The sequence below is a fragment of the Leptosomus discolor genome, chromosome 8, assembly GCF_034619465.1.
Source record: "Leptosomus discolor isolate bLepDis1 chromosome 8, bLepDis1.hap2, whole genome shotgun sequence".
NCBI classification, from domain to species: Eukaryota; Metazoa; Chordata; class Aves; order Leptosomiformes; family Leptosomidae; genus Leptosomus; species Leptosomus discolor.
In genome coordinates this window covers 27943011-27969035 of record NC_141398.1, presented here as the reverse complement: position 1 = coordinate 27969035, position 26025 = coordinate 27943011, and the positions used below count along the sequence as shown (strand labels likewise).

Genomic DNA, 26025 nt, shown 5'->3' with positions numbered 1-26025 from the left:
AACGGGCCTTCAGGCAAAGATATGGGGAATAGGAATAACAGTTCTTTACTAATATATATGTATATATATATATATATATATATATATATATAACACAAGGCAGGGAAAAACAAACAACTCGCTGGTTTACACTGACAGAGTCAGAAATACAACCTGACACCCTGTTAGGGTGGCAGTAGCAGTCCGATAAGATGCTGGCTGCAGTCCTCCTGAAGCGATGGATGTAGTTCTGTTGAAGCAGCTATCAGGTAAAAGAGTCTGGTCTTCCTCCGAAGGTCCAGTGGTAGGTAGGTAGCTCTTGTCCTCTGGAACTCCAGTGGGGGGAAGAAACTCCTCTGGGAATCCAGTGGAAAAAAGGCTGCTAGGGTGTTCGAAATCTCAGTTTTTATTTAGCATGGAATGCTTGGCTCCTTCCCGCCGGGGCGGAGCATCTCACAATGGGATGACGAGTCGTGAGGCAGTTCCTTGATGGGCCATTAGTAGGAGATAGTCCAGGAGCGAGTTATCGATGGGTCATGCGATAAGGCGTTGTTGTGCCCACTAACAGAAGATAGTCCAGAGGGGGGCAGGCAGGGAGCATCGACCCACCTGGTCTCAACAGCTCCTGAAGATGGTAATAGAATACTTTTTTTTTTTTCTTTTGGCACATTTTACACTGTAACCTAGGACACCAGCATTGGATCAGAGCACTGTTTGTGATAGATCTGTGAGATGCCGCCATTGGGGGGCTACATCCCCCTCACTTGAGCAAAGAATTTAAACTGAGTCTCGTGATTGTCGTCCTTGCTACCTTGCATACCTATGCCTGGCCATGAACCTCACCAAGATGGACGCTGTAATGCACCACTGCAAGTGTCATTTTGGATACTGGTAAGAAACTGACTAAAATAAATATTGGAGATAACATGAGAGGGGAAAAAGGACATAGCATAGATAATTTCATGTCCCTTCAGATGGCAGGAACCCCAAGCTGTGCAGCATTGGATGGATCTTTATTCAGGGCACAGCATACTGTGCATATTCCATGCATGCAGAGGTTCAGCAGTGATGTGATCTTCACAGCTTTTATAGGTATGTTCTTATAAGTAAACAACTCTGTAATTTCTAATGTTGAAGAAAAGTATATTTATGTAGAAACATGCTGCTTCACTTCAAAATAAAGGCAAGGATATGCTGGCAGCATCATCACTAGGTGCTAGTTCGCGACCACCTACAAGTTCCTCCATTATGATTAGCAGGTGAAGTTTATCCCACAGCCACATGATGTGTTCATGTATAGTCCTGAAGGCCAAGCGATATGTGCAGCATCACATAGCACAGCACAGCACACACCTGTGCCTGATCAGATCAATTTTTATGTGGGTCACTAACTCCTTGATGTACAACAGTCCTCAGGTTAGGACCACTAGACACCCTGAAGTATGGACTTAACCTCCAGACTTGAATTTTGACCTACCTCATCACTACAGACTTGTTTGGGAATCACTGGTTGACAGTGGCAGTATTGGGAACTGTAGCACTGAACACCTTATTGGGAAGGCCCCTGCCCTGCTGGCCTTGCTGTCACCTGCTGCCCTGGATCCCCTTCCCTTGTTGAGCAGCCTCACCCTTCCCTCTCCTTGGCAATCCCCTCTCTGCTGTCTGTTTTCCAAATTGAAGAATCTTAGCTCACTAGCCACAAGAAACAGAAAACTGAACCACTGCTCTGTGTCAAAGCCTTCCCAGCAGATAGGTAGCTTTCAGCTTGATTCAGCATGCTGTGCTTTCTCGAATATCATTTGGGAGCCCAGGACGGCTTTTCCCTTGGAGTCCAGGAGGTTGTCTGAGTGTTCTTCCTCTGGTGACTAGGATTAGAGCATACTGCCTGCAAAGTCTTGTGTCTTCAGCCGTGGAATTGGTTTCCTTAGAAGAAGATAGGACTTTCTTGCCAATCAAATATGCAGAGAAGTGTGGAATGGCCTCAGACAATTCCCCAAAAGGCAGAGAAGATATGATTCTATGATTCTATGGTATGTCAGCTCTAACTCTTTCCTAAATGGCATGAGAAGGAAAGGCACGCTTAGTCCACAGAGCACTTCTAATGCTGTCCTATGCAGCATTAAATAGAATGTGATTGAGCTGGTTTTGTTCCACAGACCCCTAGCACTACTGTGTATCCAGAACACCAGTGCATAGTGAAAATGGAGTGTAGCAGATGGACAGGTGGCAATTTGTTAACATAGCAACTTCAATCATGCTGCCAGGGAACAGAAAGAGCTATTGGACAATACCTAGACTTCATGAGAACTGGGATTCATGTTTTTAAACTCTTGGTGGACTTCAGAGCTCAGAAGCAGCAGGCATGCTTTCCTCATGGCTTCTCTTCCCCCTCACCCTCTATGGTGCTTTTCCCAGAATTGCTTCCCTTGGAGGCTGCAGCAGCCATGTTCAACCATGGCAGTGCCTTGCAACAGGTCCTGCTGGCCCAGATCAGCAATACACAGGCACTGTTCTGGACCCAGCCATTGATATGGGGGTATAGATTTTATTCAGCTTTGCTAAATCTGCACTTTTACCTCTCATTTTAGCCTCTACAGAGGACATTTTATCACTCATAAAGTTTCATTCAGGACACAGACATGTTAAAATGCCTCTGGACTTTCACCAAATAATATTTCTGTCTTTTTCTTAAAAAATTACTGGGTTCTAAGCACAGTGCCACTGTTCAACATTTTCAGTACATTGATCAGAATCATCTGCTTGCACAAAAATTAAAATAAGAACAAAATTGGAACCTACACTGAGCTCCCAAACATAGTTTTCCACAGATGTTTGTCTTGCAGAAGACTGATAGACATGACTTTGATCCCTAGTGACACCTAATGGCCCAATTTTAAACGAGTCAAATAGTTCTGTTTCACAGTGAGGAGGTTAGGTGGACTCTGCCTTGAACACCTCTCTCATGTGTAGTTTTTTTCAGCCTTGATTTTCTCCATTTCTTTTCTCTAAAATGGTAATCATGCAAAAGAATGATTAAACAAGATAACAGCTATTTTTTTCTTCATGTTTTGTAATAAATACTTCCATAATAAATGTTGATAGTTCTATTATCATTGTACCTAGAAGGTGCAGAGTGACAGACATGCTTATTTCAGTTTAATAACAGTTTTATAATTGTTTAATAACCTTACACACTCTAATCCTTAGGTCAATATTTTACAAATACAGAGGGCTTTTTTGATGTTTTTTTTTTAGTTGCAGCAAACCACTGTTGACTGCTTTTGGCTATAAGGGAAGCAGAACATAATGTACACAGTAAACCTTGCAATGTCCTATCTATTGGAATACTTTTTTGCTTGAATATTTGTGTTAACCATAACTGATCCTTTATGACTGTCTTGGGAAGACCAGTATTTGCAGTTCTTCCATAGACGTCATAGCAGCTATGAAAATGTGTTTCCCTGCTGTCAGCACCATAATTTCAAGTTATATTTAATGCTGACTTTGCAAACAGTTGAGGCAGCTCCAAATACCACCACATGCCTTTTCTTAAAAGCACTTTTTAAGTACTGATACTATAATTTGTGGTTCTGCATGTGTATCCCAGCAGAAGGAAAATTGCTTAACTTAGCAATTAAGACTAATAATCTTTTTAATTGGATAAACTGTGACTTAAAGAACCTTCCCTCTAAAGACAGTGAAATAGGAAATGACATCCCTAGAGGATTATTACATCAACAGGCAATAAGAAAGATTTCCTTGTATTCTTGTGGGTATTAGAGAGCTGAAGCAGTCTGCCTTTTAGGACAAACACTTTTCTCATGTTTTTGAAGTTATATCTCTTAGGTATCACCTTGATAAATTTAGTGAGGACACTTAGAGGAAATCTTTTAAAACTATCCGGAAGTATGACAGCAAATTCAAAAAATTTATTTATGTGGAATGCCATATGGAGATACGCTCAAAGTAAGGATAGGAGCTGTAGAGTTTACCTTGCTTAAGCTCAAAATTTAAAAAAAAATCTTAAGCTGTTCAGTGATTTCATATTTGGGTATATTCTGGTTTTGAAAATAGGATCTAAATCCTAGTCTAAACCACTTCTGTCAGTAATCACTACCCACTATCAGGTTGTGTGGTGCAGTAACCCAGAATAGGTAATGACGTGTTTGGTTTGCAATGCTTTTATTAGAATAAATAGAAGGACCACTAATTAACGTTCACAAAATCAATGATATGTCACTGGAATGAAGATGGGAAATTACACCAGTCAGGAAGATGTTGTATTTGGAGTTGATGATTTATGAAGAAATGGTAGACTTTCTGTATGCTGCCTCAGAACAAGACACACAGAAGAAGAATGCTTTGCTGAAGTTTAGAATTTCATCTGCAAGATGTCCAGGCATCAGTTCAAGGATGGTTGCCCAGCAAGTTCAACAGAACCAGATTCTCAATAGCAGTGGCAGGATTTCTCACAAAAATTGAAACATTGACTCTGTCTCTCAAGATATTCAGTGACAATGGGAAATATTCCTGAGCTACCTCCTGAAATTCTCATTCAATCCTACATATAAGTCCTGAATACAAGTTGTGTAAGCAGAAATACCTGCACCTAAAGATCTAAAAAGTCACACACTTCTTCAAGAATGTCACCCTAGATGTTGAAAGCTTTCCACTTGGAGAACATATTGAAGAGATGAGATTACACTACAATACTACAGCAAAGGGGGTCTGTTTCTGAGGGGAAGGCAAGTATTATTTCCAGCTCTTTCTTTAGGGGGAACGATATCTTCCAAAGACAAGGATGTTGTTGGTTGGATTGTGTTTGATCAAGTAAAGAAATGGGTGGTCAACCCTAAACTCTTCAAACTCAGAGGAATTATCAATGTCTTCTATCAGATCTGCTGAGCCTGAAATCTTGGTGCCCTCTTCATTGACTTCCATGGACACCTCATGGATGGCCTCAGATATCTTCAGACTCTCTGCTGAAGAGATGCCAGACAGATTGGCCAAAGGGCTGAAGAGATCTGTCATACCCAAGGCCATTAAGACAGATGTGAGGTTGTATTTTTCCTCAACCTTCATGCGTGGGAGGTACAAATTCACTCTCTTTTTTTTCATCACACTAGGACTGGTCCACTCCGTAAATTTTTCAAAGCTGATTTTGTTCTCAAGCTGCAAAGAGAGACAGGGAATGAAATGCCTGAGAAAAGAGTGCAATTACCTTAACAGCTGTGTTTATACCACTTGTTACTATTTTTTTCTATTTACTTTGTGTACACAATAGAACTGATACTTAATCTTAAATGTATTTGTTTATCCTGTGTGCTCTCACCTGACTACAGCCTATATCTCATCTGTATTGATGCAGTTCTCCAAAACTTTGTCATCTGAAAATTTCTTCATCAGATTAAGGCGCTTTTTTTGGTGAAAATACAGTTCTTGAAAACATCAAATCAAGTGGGGCCCAAAACTGTTCCTCGTGCAACATATTTTATTGATCCCTTCTCTCATCTTAGTTCCTTTCTAATGCCACTTTTCTCATTTGCCTTTTAGTCAACTCTTGGAATGTTTTCCTCATCACCTCTGTTTTTTATTTCCCCTTGGATAAACTTTTCTTCTTTAGCAACCTATTCAGATTGAAATCCCTCGAAACGAAAAAAAATCCTGCATATAGCAACACCCTCTTCTGCAGGGCTACAGCAGCACCAAGCTCCTTTACTTTTATCAGATGGAGTCCAGGGGTCTCGTAAGAGGCCAGCCTCTGCCTGAGCACCTGGTAGCACCTGCAGGCTTTTGTGCTCCCCTGCCTGCCCAGCACAGCCGTGGTGCGGGCAGCTGCGATGTAAATGGACTGCAAGAGGTCTGACCACAGCCAAGTCCCACTGAAGTGATAACTCTTCTGCTTCCCCTGCCAGGGCCATACCTGCTCCAGACCAGAGACATCATCAGGCAACAGCACCAACATGCTCAGCTCTCCACTGGTGTACGGAAGCTCCAGGATCTTCACTTTGTCTGCAGCCACCGCTGCCAGCTTGAAGGTATTGTTCTGACACATCATTTGCACAGGTCTGCTTTCTTGCTGCAGAACAGAAACATGAGACGATGTGACCGGGGAGCAATTTTCTCTTTAGGCAGGCAAATGTACAAGCCCTTTGAAAGGGACAGGGATCGATCTTCAAGCATGTTGCCTTTTAAGAAGAGCTGTGTCTCCATTTTCCTCTTGCCTGCTGGTGTGTCCTGGAAGCCTGATCAGACACAGCTCTTGTAAATGCTCCTTGGCGTTAAGCCCAGTCACTGACAGTGGGAGACCCAGCTAAATCACCTGACTTGTGACAGCAGCAGCTTGTATGTTTAGCACACAGACTGCTGGCTGTGTGAGCCAACAGCTGTCCTGACCAGAATCTGTGTCCATGCCCTCCTACCTTTGTCACATTGAAGGGCGCTTCCCGAGTGTCATCTTCTTTAAATGCCGTCTTCCATATCCCTTTGAAGTAAACGGCATTCACAAGGATCAGCTCAGTATCGAGATCAACAGAGCCTGGTTCAAGGAAGTCTTGGATCTGTCCTTTAAGGAAGAAGCAGGGCAGAGAGTGGTAAGATACACCTTCTGTGGTGTGCACAAATGCCTGCAATGAAGAGCATGGAAGTCGGGGTGGTGCTTTGTGGAGTTTTGCTTTCACAGCAGTAAGCAACCTGCTTTTGCTTGACCCACTGTTTCTGGACATTATGAGGAGAGGAAGACAAGAGTATAGATTATGGTAGGTAAAGGAAAATATCTGCTACCCATTTTTCAGTCCTTACCATCTGTCTCTTTCTCTACCCAGGAATTAATGAGCTGTCTTGCTTCCTCTGTAGCTGTTTTGAAGTTAACTTCTTCCAGCCCTGCTTTGTAGAATCTCTTTGCACACTTTAAGTATTCCTGTAAGCAGAAGGATTGCATTTGTCAGACTGATGAGAACTTGAAAATGAATGAATGTGAAATGAAGCAGGATGGTTAAAAGAACAGTGAACTTTCGCCCCTGTGTTTGAACACATCAGTCACAGCTGTCTTCCTGTAACAGAATCTTAAACCTGGACAAGAAAGGCTACTTCATATACTTAGGTCTGGTGCTTTTTCTTTTTCAGGTAGGATTCTAAGTTAAAATTTTGAAATATTTTCTTTGTTTTACCAAAACACTTTCAGTTTAACAAACATTTTTAAGGACAGAGAAAATTTGTTTCCTTCTGTTTGTGCCTACTTCTAGTTTGAATGCTGTGTTCTTAGATTTCAGAAACAAAGCTTCCTTTCACTGGGAAGATTTGATATTTGGCTTTGAATAAATCCAAAATTGACATGCTTTCAAGTCATAAAATGTATTTCATTTCCCTTAAAAATATGTTTTTCATTAAAAGCAATTTTCTAGCAAATGAACAGCAATCTTGATTGCTCCCTGTGACTGTTGCAACATGGGCATATTTTGTGCTATTACACTTTTGCCTGGCCTCCACCTAACAGCCACAGGAAGGTTCAAACTCATTCTGAACCAGTTCTCCTCATGGCTCACAACCATCTCTTTGACAACAGACAGTGGGCTATTGGTGATGGTGCTTCTCTAGGGTAGAGTCACAGGGGCCTTTATGGGCAATCTTGCTGAGGTCATGTCACAGCAGAACTCACCGGAAGAATGGGGTATGTTTTTTCAATATAGAGTCTGTCAGCAATCTTGAGTGAGTGTGTCGCATTTGGTGTCGTGATGTCCCACAGAATATCCTTGAATGAGTTGTGGATGTATTCAGAAGTGCCACACTGAGGTGATGACATGAAAATAAGAAGATACATTGCATTAGCCTCTTCTTGTCTGGGAAACAAGACCCTAAAGGATTGTCCGTATCAGTTAAGAGTCACGCTGCAGTGGAGTCCTCCCCCACAGACATGGGGCGGTCACCTTTGGGACAGCAAATGCTGTGGTGATGGTGCATTGAACCATCAAGTTCATCCTTCTCAAGATAAGTCCCCCAAAACGTGCTTTTTGTAGAAGCACAGTTATGTTCCTGTCACTGAGACTTCTGGGCTCTTCTCTGGCCAGCATCTTCCTGCCCTGCTTTGGAGCCTCTCAGCTGTAAGTCTGACTGCTGTACCCTGGCTTCAGGTGCTGAGCCCCTTTCACATGCTGTCCCCTAGTGACATGTGCCCAGAAAGGCACCCTGGTGGCCGAAGCATCCTGCCCCACACCACTTGTTGCAAGATATGCAACCTGCCTTCTTCCCCTGGTTTTTAAGAAATAGGTGAGTTGCACCCTCCTTCCCTCCCTCCACAGATCTCCTTGGTTTGAGAGCATTACCATAGTTTTTGACAGGGTCTGAAACTGCCAGGAAGAGGCAGAACAGTTCTAGTTTTGTTCTGGGGAGAAAATAAGACAGAAAGGGACATCAAGTTATTTCTCTACCTGGGAGTCATTAGTGTCTTCAACTCCTGTAATGTTATCAAAGTGAAGAACCTGCAGAGAGAAAATGCTGGTGGTAGAAATGACAAGCATGACCAAAAACGATGTGAATTTAAGATATACACACAATGCTTGAGGTAAAGCTGTTGGCTCAGAAAAAAAAAAAAAAGTGCTTACTGAGAACACAGATCAAGGGAGCTTGCAACTGGTTTATATTCTCTGTGGCCTTCTTGCAAACTGTAAATACACTCTTTGCTTAGATGATATTTTTTCTAGTCAATGTCTAGAAAGTAACTGAGTTACATATTATGTACTGCTAATAATATTCTGTCTTCCTCTCTTCCTGGGATTTATCTTCTTCATATATTAAAAAAAAATCTGATCACATCAACTGGAAGATGTCAGAATTTAGAAAGAAAGTCTTATAATAAAATTTGCTGACTGGTAATCCATTTTGTTATTGTCCTTATGATATTTTTCTTGCTAAGTCAAAACTAGCTGCCCCTTATAGTGAAAATATAAATTTTTTTTGTATTTTCTCTAAATAACTTCTGATCCAGGTCTCCATTTTGTGACTTTGGCTTACTTCTTGTGCTTTAAAACAGGGAGAACTTTGTCAGCGGATGATATATTTCAGTGGTGTTACTTAGAAGGAACAACAAGCACAAGTAGAGGTCACTTTACATCCATGTAAGTAACTTACCTTCTCCATCTGATACTCAGTGTTACCTCTTGCTCCCATATAGACCATGGCCAGCGTTGAAATGATGCTCAGGGGGGAATACAAGATGTTGTCGTTGGCATGGTGGGCTTTCAGCTCTTTGAATACATCAAAACAAAATTCTGCATTTGCTCCAGTGGTGGAGTCCATTGTGAAATCAGTGTTGTCTAAAGCAAACAGAAAGAGTCTGATTTATTGTGATGAAATATATTAATTGTAATGCAAGAAAGTCAGTGCACTTGAACCCCTGAACTTGGTGCACAAATCTTTTTTCCCCAAACAGAATCTAGCGGTGCGAATTTAAAAGGCAGACATGCTTATGGACACATGAGCAATCGAAATGCTGCATAGTTACCAGTTATGCATAGGCTGGTGATGCTTTCATTTGAAACTTGAATTCTTCTCTGTATAAGCACATCGTATTTTTGAAAATGTTGCAATGAATATTAATTACCTTGAAAGAAGCTCACTAACAGTCTTGTCTCATCTCTTAAGGAAAAAATCATGCATAGATTTATTCTCAGAATCTTCATTTTTTGAGACCCTCAACCAGGTTCTTCACTATAGTTTTTAACATCACTTTTAAGACCAGTTAACAGATCAGCCCTCTACGATATAAGCTACAGTTAATTCCAGTATACAATGTGCAAGTCTGAAGCAACAGCATAAGTTTTGCTAGATTTATTCTAATTTCAGCCTAGTGTAAACAGAAGCTAGGTTCTTCTACCACCTACTTTATCAGAGGACTCAAATGTTAGCAACATTACCTTATTTTTTAAAGCAGGATAATGAGGGCACAGCAATGCAGACTGCAAATGATCTACCAAATACATCCAGTTTATGACAAACACCTATAACTAGTTACATTCATTGTTGACTTAGTTATCTCTCACTCTGTTTTTAAAAAGTGTTCTTTAATTTTTATTATCACCTTTTCCGTAAAATTCACCTTTTAATAAGACAGTGCTTGTTTAGCCTTGTGTTTAATTTGCAGAGATCTTCACATCTTCAATATTTAAATATTTTTTCTGCCTTTCTTGTAAAATTCTCCTTGTAGTTTCAGCACCTAGCATTTCATCCAGCACTGAAGGGAAGGATTTTTTGGTAAGTAAGACGATACAGAGTAAAAAATACAGTACTGCGAAGTCTAATGCAGCAGTTTAGTGTTTATACCACTTATGACTTCCCACATGTTGACACAAGCAGAGAGAACCTTGCTAGGGTGGAATTTCCCCTAGCTCTTGGGGATCTTCAAGCAGTGCAAACTTTAATTTGTTTTCCTCTATGGCCGATAGTGAACACAATCCAGGGTACCCTGCCATATGTATCACAATGCCTATGGAATCAACACATTCATATGACAGTCATCTCTTAATATGGGGTAATTTGAACAACCGTGCATCTAGCTCTTCCCCTGCTAGAATGGGTGCTCAGTCTCTGTCTAAATTGAACCACTTACATAGGTGACATAAGGTGGATTTTTTTATTGTCTACCAATTCTGCTAGCTGTTCTGTTTTAGGCTTTAAGCTCCTTTTATGGTCTTGGTGAAGAAACATATTCATGAAGCAGATGCCTTTTTTTTTAATCTTAGAAAATATAACTATTAAAGATGACACAGAGCTGCAGTATGCTGGGGTCACCTGAACATGCTGCATTCCTTATTTCGTTCAGAGAATATCCTCCATAAACCCTGCAACTGAGGTTTAGTTGCATCCTCTGGAATATAAACAAATTTGTCTTTTAATTCTAAATCAAAAATTAAAGAGATAGAGGAAGAAGGAAGAAAGGTTGTCATATCATCAGCTTTTCAATGTGGAAGAGTTAGTAAACAAAGCATCAGTTCATACAAACAAATGCTTTGACTTTATGCATGGCAGAATGTGAAACAGTAAAATAATGCAGAACACACATGTGAAGGTGAGATGAGGTTTCTGCAGAAGGCATCCTTTAATCATTTGTTTCTTCAGTTGAGATTGAAGGTCATAAAGATGAGGTTATATCAATCTTTTTGTAAGTTTTGTGACAGATTTTTTTTTCAAGTTGCAGATTAAAACTTTAATCATAATCAAAAGAAATTCTTACCTTATCAGCTTCACCTGCGAAGGTAATAGTACAGCTTCAGAGCTGTCCTTGGGGCAGACTTGCTGAACTCCTTGAAATATATCATGTGTAATTTTGTGACACGCCCCATGCTGCCTGTCCTGTGTTTACCAAATTAAGTGATGGATGGAGTTCAATGTCAGGCATGCACTTCTACTTGGAATAAGTCCATTCTTTCAAAAAAAAAAAAAAAAAACCCTGAATAAAAGGATTTTACCCTAAAATCTCCAGGATGGAAGATTCATTCATTATAGCATGTGAAATCTTGCAGAAAAGGAAGGAGCATATTGAAATGGCTGAAGCAAAAATAGTGATAAAAGCTGTTCATTGAAACTTGGACAGTAAGTATGATTTGGTTAGGCAGCAGATAGTGTGGCATAGCTCATGAAAATAAAACAAAAGGGTGAGAAATTCAGTCTTGCAGAATGTCTCTAAGGAATTTTGAGTTAATTTCCTTATTATTCCTCTGTAATGACTACTGATAGACCAAATCCCTCTCAGAGTCACCATTCTGTGAATTCAAAAAAATTGGTAAGATCAGCGTACTCAGGACTGCTTGCTGTGGTATGCCTACATTATACTTGTTGCACCTTTTCTCTCTCCTGTTGTTGGACTACCAATATTACTAAGCTTTCTTCCCACCAGAATCCATCGCTCTTGCTGAGGGATAGAGAAACTTCTGCTACCAAGAAACTTGAGAAAGAGCACATCCTTCAAATGTTAGCTGCCAAATTTAATAATATTGAAATACATTATTCTGCAAAAACTTGTATGTAATTGCCTGCTGCCACTTACAGCCTGCATTGTAAAAGGCTGCAGACACGGCATTTCACAGAGAACAGTTTTTCATCCTAAAGCAATCTATCTAAGAGAACTCAGACACAGTCACAGCCTGCACAGCACATCAGTGGACCAAAACCTTCAGTGAGCATATTGTGGGAATACAAATTAATTTAAAAAGCAATATTCAGAGCATCTGTATAGAGAAGAATTAGAGCTGAGGCTAGGTGTGTTAGGGAAAGAGGGGTTGAGAAGAGAAGAAAGACAAGACTTCTGTTGCTTTTTAAATTCAGGCATTGGGATACTTAGATCCCAGTCAGATGCTACCAGAAAAGGATTTGAACTCACTGCTATGATTTTGAAGGGTAGTGTAAGGTAAGTTGCTCTTTTCCACAGGTGACAGTACCAGATGCAAGGTTCAAAATGTGCTTTTTGTACATACAGAGACCATTCTTACAGATCTTCCACAAGGAACTTCATGCCACATCAGGTGAACAAACCAGTTGAAGAAACATTCATGGTCTGCAGGACAGTCATAATATACAATAGCAAGCAGAAAGCAGTCACATAATTCCTTTGAAATAAAAGAATGAACAGACAATAAAAGAAACTGCTTTGACCTCTCTAAATGCCATGTGATTTTAAAACAGAAATCCAAAGTCAATACACAAAATGCTGCTGAAATTGTCTAGAACAAATTAAGCTTCTGGAGAGAAGATGTGGACTCTGTAACCCTTTTAGTTGTCCATGCAAATGGAAAGACTCTGAATCATCCATACCTTTCTCCCTAATAGAGTCGTTATTAGTCCCATTCAGCTGAAGATGCTAATACAATAATAACTGTGAAGAACTCAGTCTGGGCTGCTGCACTTACATATCACTAGTACATTACATGGCACAGTGTGTAGCCCAGACTGGTCTGCTACAGCCATTGCTATGCAGCAGCAGTGCTTTTCAAGACGGATCTTTAGGCCTTGCCTCATGTTGGTGGCCCATCACCACAAATCTATTGTAAAGAGAATGAGCTATTCTCTCACAGGAGCAGTACGTAAATTGATCACCACTGTTGTGAGTCCCGTGTAGCTGAAAATGGTATCACCATGCTGGTGGAAAGACAGGTTCAGTGGGTGAATGTGTCTCTACCTGGTGAATACCTTTAATCACACAATTGGGAGTGTGCCCTGAACTGTAAGCTGTTCCCGCAGCTGCTACTCCTTCTGCCTTTCCTGATTAAGATTGCTTTGTTTCTGTTCAAACAAGCTTTAATGCTCATAGCCGTGGTCCATTGTTATACACTTTACAGCTCAGAAGTCAAAGGATTACTCAACGTGTTTTACCCTGCCACTTCTAACCTTTGAGCATGCCTTGAATCTTTTTTTCTTGACAATCAAATTGTGTAGCTGTGTGCTCCAGCTCACCATATGGAAGCCACCTTGGCATTTGTGAACCATCTACCTGAATCATATTTGGATCATCATAGACAGCCTGTACCTTAGTAGCTACAAAGGTGTCCAGTGAGTCGGTACAGTTGTTCCATAACAGACAACTCGCAGCGTTAATGTGGTTAGCAATGGCATGATTTTCCAAATATTCTGAATTGAATGTATTCATTAATTAAAGGAATTTTTCATTTTGCAGTAGAGAAGGGGCAGTACACTCCTCCAGAAGCGTGTTAATACACTACCCAGTTACTGGGTTTGTTAGCATTTCTATTTTTATTGGTCAAATGCATGATTAAAGCATGTTGCAGAAGCCACAAAATTGTTCCACAAGTAAGCAAAAATCTTCATCATGATCAGCCATTAGTGCAGAATCGTAAGAATATAAGAGGTAATGCATAGTCCACTAGATGACTTTAGATCTGTCATGGAGTCTAGTGAGATTAAGCAAACATTCCTGTACTTTAAATTTTTCCTGGGTAAGAGATAATGGATTGCCCAGTCCAGCGCAACTGGACAATAAATGTAGCACAAACACAAAAGGATGAGTTTGGCCACATGTCCTTGTTTCGACAATGCTTGTCCCAAGAAAGAGTTCAGCTAAGGCTCTGCTGTCTTTTGCTGTGCCAAGCATTTCATTGTAGAGCTGTCCCTAAACTAACAGACTCTTGGACTTTCCAAAAGGATATGAAGTTCAGGTCAGCTTACAGACCAAAACCTCTCATCCAGTCACAACAACCCATGCAGAACTCAAGATTTTATTCTCATCCACGTTGCTGCTCTTTTGCCAGTAGGAAGGAGCATATTGATTGTTTTTTGTTTGTCTTGCTCAGAGTGTTTGCCAGTGATTGTTTAGTTAGTTGTCACTGCAGACCTTGGTGCTGTAGCTGTCAGTGATGGTTTCTCTCTCAGTTGTCCTGTAGGGCTGTGTTTTCTTTTTCTGAGGAAAATTAGGTATCTGGTCAAGCACTCTCAGACAGGAGCTCATAGCCCACCTGGCAACTTTCTGCAGCAGCACTGTGCCATTCTGAAGAGATGGACATTGTTGCCTGCAGTGCTGCCTTGATCTCTCACAGACTGTGACAGGGGTGTGCATATCTCAGTGTTGGCAGAGTGAATTTCTCCAGTGAAGGTACCTTCAGAAGGATCCTATGATGACCTTGGTCGCAAGTCTCTCACACTCACTGCTTTTGCTTAGCAAAATACACAGACCGTCCAGGGTCTGCTGCTATACAAGTTCTCAACCAGCACACAGAGCAGTCCCTTTACCACAGTCGCCACAGTGAATGTGAAGTCCCTTATTCATCCTTCAAGTCCCTGGGATCAGTCAACAGCCAGGGTGAGGCTGTGGACGGTCTTACCTCACTGGGTCCTAAGGAGGCAGCATGGTAACCAGGCCCTTACACCTGGCACACACATGGTGCAGGATGTGTGGCCACTGGTATTGGCACAACTAGTTTACTGGCTGTGCCACACAGGAGCTGAGTTAGCAGGGTCCCTCTCCACAGAGAAGATTGTGGCAGCCTGTGCTAGCACTGCTCTTGTCACCATGCCTGTCACTTTACCTCCCACCGCTCACTGGAAGGCTGCCCAGCATGACAGTTATCTTGGCACATACTCTCTTTTGCATTAGGTTAAACTAATCTCTTGGTTTCTTTCAACGCAGGCATCCTTCCATGAAGCCTTCCTCTCTTCTGAGTAGTAGCCTACTGAGATTCTTAATGTTCTTGGCATGTTTCCTGCCTCCCCTGCAGGAAAAGACTGCTGCAGAAAAGGAGAGAAGGAGAGATGTCACTGCTCAAATCTCCATGCCATCATGTCAGCTTTGCAGAGAAGAACTGGGGGGCCTGGAGGACACCAAGTTGACCATCAGTCAGCAATGACTTGTGGCAAAGAAAGTCAACAGCATGATGGGCTGCATTAGAAAAAGCATTGCCAGTAGGTAAAGCGAGGTTATCCTTCCACTCTCCTTAGCACTGGTAGGACCACAGCTGGAGTGCTGTGTTCAGCTCCGTGCTTTCTGGTACAAAAGAGATGTGGATGTACTGGAGCAGGACCAGAAAAGAGCCACAAAGATGATGAAATGATTAAAGTAGCTGTCATGAGAGGAGGGGCTCAGAGAGATAGGACTTGTTATCCTGGGGAAGAGAAAGTGCAGGGGGGAATCCTATCCATGTGCATAACTTACTTGATGGGAGGGTGAAAAGAAGATGGAGCCAGATTTTCTCCAGTGAACAGGCAAGAGGGAGTGGACATAAATTGAAATAGCATAAATTACATTTAAACATAAGAAAATGCATTTGTTTATGGGGAGGAAGATAAAGCCAGGTTGCCCAAAGAGGCTGTGGAGTCTTGATCCTTAGAAATACTCAAAACCCAGCAGGACAAAGTCCCAAGCAACCTGCTGTAGCTGACCCTGCTTGAAGCAGGGAGCTTGGAATAGACAATCAGAAAAAGTCACTTCCAATCTCAGCTGTTACGTGATTTTGTGTAATATGTAGAGGAAGATCCCAAGGGAGATGGAGACAGCAGGGTTATTACACATTAATGTGCAAAGAAAGCACTGTGTCGTAGGTGAGGCACTTGGAATGGGAGTGTATGGCAAGTGCCACAGAGGAGTACTGTTTCCATGTTGCACAGGGAGCAATATCGCCTCATACTGGGAGGCCCTTGGACGGACCTCTCTTTGTGCTTTCTGGAGCTGTATTATTCGCACCAAGAGTTGCAGAAGATTTCAGACTTTGTCTTGCTACCCATATGTTACCTGTCAAGCCTTCCGTCTGGTGCTGCACAGCAGCCTGTGAGAGAAGCAGAGTCTCAATTCTTCAGAAAACAAAAATGCCAGTAGCAACAAAGAGGTTTTCAAGGTATTTATTTTTGTCTTTGTTTCAAATAAAGACTTCTGAGGCATTTTAATATTGTTAAAATTTTGGCCATTTTTGGTTTTTAAGGCAAAAACTCTCAACTGCCTATTGGCATGAGAACCAGAACTGTGCCTGGGAAATTATACCTGCCATGTGAAAGCACAGAGGTGCTCAGGCAGAGCACAAGGGATCCAGCCATGTTCCGGGAGCACCTGCACCTTTCCACTGCATGCTTGCTTAGTGGGCGAGAGCACAGAGAGGCTGAACCACAGACCCCGTCTCTCTGGGGCACAGGAAGTGCTGCTTCTTCCAAATCTCCTCAGGGTTTTGGGTTGCTCAGAAACCACAGCAGGCATTCATCACTCCCCTGGCCAGGTCTGCCACCCTCTTCATGGGGAACGCTTTTCCATTGCCCTTTAAATATTGTGCCTCCTACCTGGTCTGTGGTGGCCGGGGCCATGTCCTAGCTGTTGGTACTTTGTTGCAGGTTTGGTCCAGTATTGCTGAATTTGCACTTTTTGCTGCCTTCTCTTTTCTCTTTTGAGAAACGAGAAGCTTTGTGCTTGCTTGTAAGCCTCGTGGCTCCTTTGCTTTTTTCCAATTCCTTCATTTTGACCTTTGCTGTCGTTCAGGAAATAACGTTGGTCACTGAGGCATATCTTTGTACTTTAAGCACTTTCCAGTTTAATAATCATAGGAAAGCTAGTTTGCAAATGTAACACTTTTCAAGTCTTCTTATTGTTTAAGCATATGGGCTTTTAAATTTAACAGACTGGATTAACTGCTTCTGGCTACAAGAGATGTAAAAGGTGAATAAACTGCTTATGATAAATGTTCAGATGTGGAAATTTTGCATCTCTTGGAACTGTTCATATCGCTACTTTAATTTTTAAAGAACAAAAATTAAAGTATACCTGGTAAAATAGCTGGTTTTACCACTGAAAAACAGCTCAGTCTAATGTGAACGTCAGAACTGTAGCACCAGCTGCTTTCCTCTACGGATCTGCTTTTATCGTACCTCACTATGTGCTAATGTGGAAATAGCTGATATTAATGAGAGAGTCCCTCCTCTCAAGACTCTCAAGGGGGAAATGCTTTGCCGAATAGTTGTCAATCTACTTATTATTTCTTATAGCTTTTGAGTTATATGATTTTTCAGATGATTTCATCATCTAAAATGGCAGAGCTGCTGGAATAGTTTACCAGAGTAATTGTCAGTGCATCTTTAATACCGATTGGAATGATACTGAAAAATACATAAGGATAAATTAGTATTCCATTGGGCTGTTTCTTGGTAATCTGTAATACAGAGAGGAGTCAAACTCTAGATGTGTGCATTCAGGCATTTCATAAATGCCTAGGAAATTTCATAGATACATGCTTTATTCATTCTAAAGATCTGATTTTGTACTAAATCCAATTTTACTCACGACAGTTACAAATGTAACGACATTTTTAAGGGTTTGTGGTCCAGAAAATTAATATAATTCTCATTACAAACATTTGTGATTTTCTTTTATTATATTAACAAAACCAATCAATTGTATGCATCAAAATCAATAAGGTATGATTAGAATTAAAACAGGACGTTGTACTGAGTCAATGTATCCATATTTGCAGATGGCAATGGAGACATAGGAAAAGAAAGACAGAGAATATTAGGATTCTCATGTATTTCTTAAAAACAAGAGATGTAGCCTTGAACTATCACAGGATCAAAGAAGCCCAGCTGCATTCATGGAAGAATGCTGTACTTGAGTTTTGAACTTCACCTGAGGGCTTTCCAGGGAGTAACTGAAGTTTACTTGTTAAGCAAGCTCAACAGAGACAGGGATTATTTTGAAAGCTGTGTTTTTTCACAAAACTCCCATGGAGAAATAAGATTCTTTAATACCATTTGCACAACTTTTCACAAAAATCAAAATGTTCTCAAATTTGAAGTGCTTTCCAATGTTTTAAACAGAAATTGAGAAGACTTTTTTGCCTGGTGATTCTCATTGAGTTCTCAGTCGTCTAGGTCATCCAGATATCCATGTTTCAGGCTTTGAATCTGCACTCTGTGAGAAGGCATAACTGCACCTACACAAAGTCAGATCTCTTTGCCCTCTCTGAAGTGGAAGGAAGACTCTCCATTACTTTGGAGAACCTCTCAAGAAATTCAGAATTAGGTAAAGAACTCATGGTGAGAGGACAACTCTGGTGACAGTGGACATGTACACCATTTCCCAAGAGCTAAGTAAAAAAAGAATTTAAAATTTACATAGGCACCAGTCAATAACCTACATAGCAGAATCTTACCCACAAGCATCTCCTCCAGACTGGAGATCTCAAAGCCTGTGTTTCAGGAGCAACAAAATGGGTTTGTCAGCAGGATGCTACCGGAAAATGGGGTGAGCACAGCCCATGGCTTTCTACGTAATGGGCTCCCAAAACCTCGGAGTCATGCCTGCAACTTGTTCCTGAAGTGAAAATCACTTGGCTCCTTTCTGGCTGGTGGGTGCCTCTATTCTCTGTTGGCTCAGTCTTTGCTCAGCACAAGCAATCCTGCCACCAGCATGAGAAGGGAAAGGACTAAACATGCTTGCTGCTGTTTCCTCACCTGCAGGTATGTCTTTACTACGGAAGCTTCCCAAATGGGCATTTCTTAGATTGGGCTTTCCACTTGGAGTAAATATTGAAGAGATGAGATTACACTACAATACTAAGCAAAAGGGGTCTGTTTCTGAGGGGAAGGCAAGTATTATTTCCAGCTCTTTCTTTAGGGGGAACGATATCTGCCAAAGAAGAGGATGCTGTTGGTTGGATTGTGTTTGATCAAGTAAAGAAATGGGTGGTCAACCCTAAACTCTTCAAACTCAGAGGAATTATCAATGTCTTCTATCAGATCTGCTGAGCCTGAAATCTCGGTGCCCTCTTCATTGACTTCCATGGACACCTCATGGATGGCCTCAGATAACTTCAGACTCTCTGCTGAAGAGATGCCAGACAGATTGGCCAAAGGGCTGAAGAGATCTGTCATACCCAAGGCCATTAAGACAGATGTGAGGTTGTATTTTTCCTCAACCTTCATGTGTGGGAGGTACAAATTCACTCTCTTTTTTTTCATCACACTAGGACTGGTCCACTCCGTAAGTTTTTCAAAGCTGATTTTGTTCTCAAGCTGCAAAGAGAGACAGGGAATGAAATGCTTGGGATGTGAACACAACTTCTTCCTACCATTCATTTTAATCAAGGCTATCAAAAAATTAAACCAGAATGATTCTTGAAGTGCATCCTGTCAACATCCTTCTTGTAGTTTATCATTTGCCCCTCCAGTACAGCCTGTGTCACTGTCCTTTTATTCAGTTCCTTACCCCCCTGACACATCCCCTTCTGTCCAACTAACCTTTGTGCCTCGTGAGGCACAACGCAACAATTTCACAGCCTAGCAAATTACTCAGCTTGTGAAAGAGATTGCAAAAAAAAGCCATGAAAATTTACTTACAGTTGATAGTACTTAACAAATGCAAAGTCTTCTACTTCTTTAATAATTCTATAACATATTTCCAAAAAAATGCTGCGACAAGAATAATGGGTTATATAATGCAGGCTGCATCACTTCTTCCCTTTCTTTAGTACAGATAGGTAATTTGATAACACCTTGATAACCTTTTAAAAATGATTGACACCAGAATTCTGATTTTTTTGCTACTTCTTTCAGAAATCCTGCATGAAGATAATTCAGTCCACCTGACTGAAGCAATTTAATGTTTCAAGTTTTGTTTCTCCCTTGCATCTCTCCATTTTTATTTCCTCTTTGCTGTTAGCATCCTGTATTCACTCATTTGTTTAGCTTTATTTTCTTCCAAGATCAAGTCAAAAGTTTCATTTAATTTTGCACAGTCAGTAGATTATATTTGTATTCCTGCCTTACCACGTACTAGTCCCACTTTTTTTTTTTCTATAAAGGACAAACCCATTTTTTTACTAGTTTTCATGCATATGGCAAAAACTGACTCAACCTGACTTAAAGCAGTTTTGATGTATTCTTTTACTTTCTATGCTCACTTTCTGTCCTTATGTGTTCATGGATTCTTTCTGCTGTTGATGTTCATCCCATTAGACCCAAGACTCTTCTGTTTGCTTTGTTTGATGTGTAATTTCCAAATATCTTCCATCCATTTCCTTTCCATTTCTATATTTAAGACTCTCTGAAGTCTTAACTGATGAAATGCTATTGAGCAGTTAGTTGAGCTTGATTGGTTTCACCATTTCAAAATCAAGACTACTTTATTAAGAGCATGCTTTATCTAACTTTTGGTTTTCATTCCATGATGACATAACCAGAGCAATTTTTGAAAGCAGGCCATTTATGATGTATAATGAGGACTTTGTTAAAAAAAAAATCATTAGTGATTCCTACAAAGAATGCCTTATTCTTGTCAGTTTTAGCAACATTTCCTTAACAGTTTATATGGGGGGATGGGTGAAATAACCTCTCAATGAAGAAAAAAAAATATGCCCATACATACATCCTCTTCTGCAGGGCTACAGCAGCACCAAGCTCCTTTACTTTTATCAGATGGAGTCCAGGGGTCTCGTAAGAGGCCAGCCTCTGCCTGAGCACCTGGTAGCACCTGCAGGCTTTTGTGCTCCCCTGCCTGCCCAGCACAGCCGTGGTGCGGGCAGCTGCGATGTAAATGGACTGCAAGAGGTCTGACCACAGCCAAGTCCCACTGAAGTGATAACTCTTCTGCTTCCCCTGCCAGGGCCATACCTGCTCCAGACCAGAGACATCATCAGGCAACAGCACCAACATGCTCAGCTCTCCACTGGTGTACGGAAGCTCCAGGATCTTCACTTTGTCTGCAGCCACCGCTGCCAGCTTGAAGGTATTGTTCTGACACATCATTTGCACAGGTCTGCTTTCTTGCTGCAGAACAGAAACATGAGACGATGTGACCAGGGAGCAATTTTCTCTTTAGGCAGGCGAATGTACAAGCCCTTTGAAAGGGACAGGGATCAATCTTCAGGCATGTTGCCTTTTAAGAAGAGCTGTGTCTCCATTTTCCTCTCTTGCCTGCAGGTGAGCTCTGATCAGACACAGCTCTTGCAGACCTGACAGCAAGGGGCCCAGCTAATCACCCAGCCAATGACCACAGCAAGTTGTCTGTGTGACAATCAGACCGCTGGCTCTGCAAGTCAACAGCCTGGCCTCCTGGCCAGAAGCCCCCTACCTTTGTCACGCTGAAGGGAAATTCCCGAGTGTCATCTTCTTTAAATGCCTTCTTCCATATCCCTTTGAAGTAAACGGCATTCACAAGGACCAGCTCAGTATCAAGATCAACAGAGCCTGGTTCAAGGAAATCTTGGATCTGTCCTTTAAGGAAGAAGCAGGGCAGAGAGTTGTAAGTTTCAGAGCACTGATCTTGCATTTTAGAGGTCAACTGACATGCTGCTGCTTGACTTGACTCCCCTCTTCTTCAAAGGTCTGCATGTAGAATTCAGGTTCATGAGGATGATTTAATACAGATTGACTGACACCTGGCCAGACATTTCTGCAAGAAGACGGGTGGGTTGAAGAGTGGTATACATCCCCAGGAATATTTCTAACCACTGGTTGGAAAAAGATCTATATAGAAAAGACGGAACAGGAGAGGGAAGCAGGGATATAGATTTTCTGTTTCTCACTGTGCTTCTTTCTCACACTTCACTTTTTTTCTTCCTCCCACCTCAGCACAATAAATGTGCATAAACTCCTGAGTCATTCTTTTCCCACCATCAGCGTAGTACACACATCACTTTCTCCCCTGGAAGCCCACTTCTTACCCATCCAGCACATCCTTGCAAAATTATGCCAGTATTCTAGTGAAGCTGGGACTAACCTTGCATGATTTAAGCCCTTCAGACACAAAAAGTGTGCATGTAAGGTGTGCATATCCTGACACCTGTGCCTTTGCCAGATATGTTTAAAACATGCTGTCATTGCCACACAGGTGCCACAGAGTCATCACTTTCCACAGGAAATAGCCACCAATGGGGACAGGCGGAGGAAATTTCTCCTCTAATGTTTAGGTTTTCCAGAAGTTGTTGACATACAGTTGTGAGAGCGAAGTGTATTCCAAAATCTTGTCTGACTTTACCATTTGTCTGATCTTCCACCCAGGTGTTAATGAGCTGTCTGGCTTGATCTGATGCTGTTTTGAAGTTGACCATTTCCAGACCTGCTCTGTACAGTTTCTTCACACATTTTAAGTAGATCTGTAAAGACAGCAATTGTAGCCACCAAACTAGCCATTTTTTAAAAACAGGATGAAGGTGAAATAAAATATGGCTAAAAGGATTTTTATAGTGATGCCATGGTTAGGTTGTTCTCATTGTTTACTTCCTGGAAGAACCTTCCAAAACTGGGACAAAAAAATTATTCTGATCCATGACATTTTCAGATCTGACATTATTATTATTGACCAGTTAAGAATATATATTAGAAATGTTTCAACATTTTCTTGAAGAAAGCCTGATCCCAAAACACTATTTCAGGTTCATTTCAGATTGTCTTCTTATCATCATGTCCACTTCTTCTTTTTTTTTTACAAAAACCCATTTTTCATTATTTTTAAAGATAAGAAGTTTCTTTGATTTAGAATATTTGTATCTTTTGTTTTGAAAGTGTCAAATGAAAAATGTTGACAATTTCAAAAGTTGTTTTTGAGGTAAGGTTTTCAAGTGAAGAAATGTGCTGAAGCCAAATTATTTCCGGAAAAAAACCACCAACCTATCAAAATTAAAAGACTTTGGGAGAGCAAGATGGGAGGGGGGAATTAGATTACCAAATAGTTTTGTTTATTGCTCCATTTATTTTTTAACAGGGCCAACTTTTTGCCTGGAATTGCTTTCCATTCAGGCCATTGTCAGGGCTGTGGCAAAGGGAAAAGCCATAGAATTCCACACCAGTGGGGACCACTGGGTTAACAGATCACCTACTCTGGCCAGTCCTCCTGGATTACAGGTTTACACAGGATTGAGCAAGAAGTGTACAACTCACCGGTAGGATTGGACAGGTCTTTTCAGCATAAAGTCTGTTGGCAATGTGGAGTGAATAATTGGCTTTTGGTGCAGTGATATCAGAGAGAAGTTCTTTAAACAGTATGTGGATATTCACAGACTTGCCACACTGAGTCGTTGATAAGAAGATAAAAAGGTATAGCTGTTAGCTTATTTTACTAAGAAGAGAATTATTTATAAGGTACAAATAACATGGGAAAACTCACAATGTTTGGACATTTGCAAATGAATATGTACTACAGTCTAAAATCTCCATGGGAGGAATGTTCAATATAAACAACTAATGATGTACAATTAATTCATAGCATATGATAACACTCATTCTAGGTGATAACAAGCAGAAAACCGTATAGCTCAGGGGTCATATGACAAAAAGAAAAATTCAGGTGTCAATTGTGGCAGTTGGTGAGTTGTCATAGATATAGAGGTTCTACTTCTAGTTCCCAGCTTGTGCTTGCATTTCCATGGCAGCTTTCTGCTGAAGCTGCAGATGGGAGAAGAGTGCTAGATGGCAAAGGAGTCAGAAAGTGTCTCACAATCTAGTGAAAAAATGGATCAACTCTCTGTTGCCCCAAGAATAGTGTTCCAGGTGACACAGTCCAAAAGCGTGTAAGAAAAACACAAAATGATAAACAGTGACTGGGACTTAATTTTATTAGATGGAGAATTGTGTTGAATCTCTCCTTTCTAAATGCTTAACAAGCCACTAAATGCTCTAGCTGATATTACCTTTATTTTTCTTTATTTAAAAAAAAAGTCTTCTTGTTCTTTGCAAGTCCCATCTTGTGCTTGTGGATCTGAAGTGGATGGGGACAGGTCAGGGAGCATGGCTTGGTTTTCTTCACAAAGGCAGCTGATTAACGTAAAGGAAAGCACACAGGTGGCATCGAGGTACTGGGACACCTCATGGTGCTCTTGGTGTAGCAGTGGGAATTGGAGGTTGGAAAAGTCCCTGTAGCTTTTGGAAGAGTGTGGTTACTTTCCAGCCTTTGAGGCTTCTGGGCTCTTTTCTGCCAAAGCATCTTCATGGCCTGCTTCGACATCTCAGATGCAAGTCTGACCACTGTACCTGGCTCCAGGTGCTGAGCCCCTTTCACGGGCTGTCCCTCAGCAGCATCTGCTCACCTATGCAAGAAGGTAGCCTGATGCCTAAAGCATCCTACCCTGTCATGTCCCTTGTTCTGGTGCAACATGTGCCGCCTGTCTTTTTCTGTGGTTCTTTTTTAACTCACACATTTCAAATTAAGAGCTTTAAAAAAGGTTTGGGAAGGTGATGAACCTACTTGAAGCGCAGTCAGAACAGTCTATTCTCAGGAGACAAATGTGAAGGGGAAAAAAATGTACCTTAGATTTCTGTACCTTGGTCTGAATAGTTCCTCCAAGTCCAGCAATTTTGTCAAAATGAAGAACCTGCAATTGAAAGTAGCAATAGAAGAATTGAGTACGTGAAGTCCACTGAGAGTCACTGATGTTTCTGTTGAAACTATAGATTTGCACTAACCAGGTCTGATTACCACATATGTAAACTGTGAAGTTTCATGTGAGCTTTAAATCAGTGGGGTTTTTTTACTGCATGTGCCACACTGAAAATTTATGACTACGGTCCTCCACTTAGATGCCTTCTTTTCCAGTTAATGATATTCAGTCTATAAACCAGCTACAGCCTTACTGTATTGTATTTATAACTGTGACTCTTGTTTTCTGAGTCTTTCATCCTTTGTATATTAGAAGTTGTCCTTTCCACCTGGAAGGAATCAGGTCTGTGAGATAACACAAGCCGAAGCAAGAGACCAGACCTGACTTAACCGTTCTTCAAGACTGCTCTCTCTTAATGGAAACCAAAGGACCTTCTTACCGATCATGGAGAAAAGCAATGGTAAGTGAAAACTCAGCTCCAGATCCAAACCTCACAGTTTGAAATGCCTTTTTTTTTTTCTCAGCAGGTTTGAATCTAGTGCCAAATGTGACTGTGTGATGCTTTCCTCTCAGCTGGAGAAAGTCCCAAAGATGTAAATGGATAATCTGTTGCTGTGTTGAACGGGATCAAAAGGAGTTTGTATCCACTTATGCAACTTACCTTCTCCATCTGATACTCAGTGTTACCTCTTGTTCCTAGATAAACCATGGCCAAGGCTGCAATGATGTTCAGGGGCGAATACAAGATGTTATCGTTGGCATGGTGGACTTTCAGCTCTTTGAATACATCAAAAGAAAATTCTGCATTTGCTGCACTGATGGAGCCCATTGTGAAATCAGTGTTGTCTGAAGCAAACAGAAATATGATTGTATAGTGGTGATATGTAGCGCTTGTTTTAAAATGTACTGTCAATAGTCCAGAAACTGTGAGTACATTGCTGGTTTTGTGATGTTGAACCAATGAATGACACGAAGGCTACAGGTTTTGTGATCATTAGAAATATTGTAACTCCTGACCTGTTTATCTCTGAATGCATGTTTGTGTTCTTTCAGCAAGATACTGGCTCATCATCAAGATAGTGTCTTGTACTTGCCTTTTGGGAAATAGCTAGCTTCATCCATGTTTCAATATGATAAATATAACACTGAATAGATGAGTTTCTCTATGGGCATCCAGAGGACTCTGAATGCTTTTTTATGGCAATGCAAACTTCATATTTCATTTCAGTGGCTGCTTTGGACAATGCTCTGGATCTTT

At 41.1% G+C, this 26025-nt stretch overlaps 2 protein-coding genes across 5 annotated transcripts; both read right to left on the bottom strand.

Moving 5' to 3' along the window:
- Nucleotides 1–4749: 4749 nt before the first annotated feature.
- LOC104352566 (ovalbumin-related protein Y) lies at nucleotides 4750–9303 on the bottom strand. Of its 2 annotated transcripts, none has more exons than XM_086468920.1 (7): nucleotides 9106–9303; nucleotides 8430–8456; nucleotides 7637–7807; nucleotides 6781–6898; nucleotides 6402–6544; nucleotides 5903–6058; nucleotides 4750–5151 (listed from the first exon to the last, which is right to left on the bottom strand). In XM_086468920.1, exons 1-7 carry the CDS (start codon nucleotides 9271–9273, stop codon nucleotides 4750–4752), a joined length of 1185 nt encoding a protein of 394 aa, XP_086325046.1. In that variant the 5' UTR covers nucleotides 9274–9303. The 2 variants fall into 2 exon arrangements, with proteins under 2 accessions (XP_086325046.1, XP_009957242.2); XM_009958940.2 differs by having other exon boundaries at nucleotides 7637–7765; nucleotides 8406–8456; nucleotides 9106–9273.
- Nucleotides 9304–19065: 9762 nt separating this feature from the next.
- On the bottom strand, nucleotides 19066–25703 carry LOC104352565 (ovalbumin-related protein X). 3 transcript variants are annotated; one of them, XM_086468891.1, is made up of 7 exons: nucleotides 25429–25703; nucleotides 24696–24761; nucleotides 23332–23460; nucleotides 22430–22547; nucleotides 21524–21666; nucleotides 21064–21219; nucleotides 19066–19467 (listed from the first exon to the last, which is right to left on the bottom strand). In XM_086468891.1, the coding sequence occupies exons 1-7, from the start codon at nucleotides 25594–25596 to the stop codon at nucleotides 19066–19068; spliced, it is 1182 nt and encodes a 393-aa protein (XP_086325017.1). In that variant the 5' UTR covers nucleotides 25597–25703. The 3 variants fall into 3 exon arrangements, with proteins under 3 accessions (XP_086325017.1, XP_086325018.1, XP_009957241.1); XM_086468892.1 differs by having other exon boundaries at nucleotides 21524–21661; nucleotides 22425–22547; nucleotides 24711–24761; nucleotides 25429–25596; XM_009958939.2 differs by having other exon boundaries at nucleotides 24711–24761; nucleotides 25429–25596.
- Nucleotides 25704–26025: the final 322 nt, after the last annotated feature.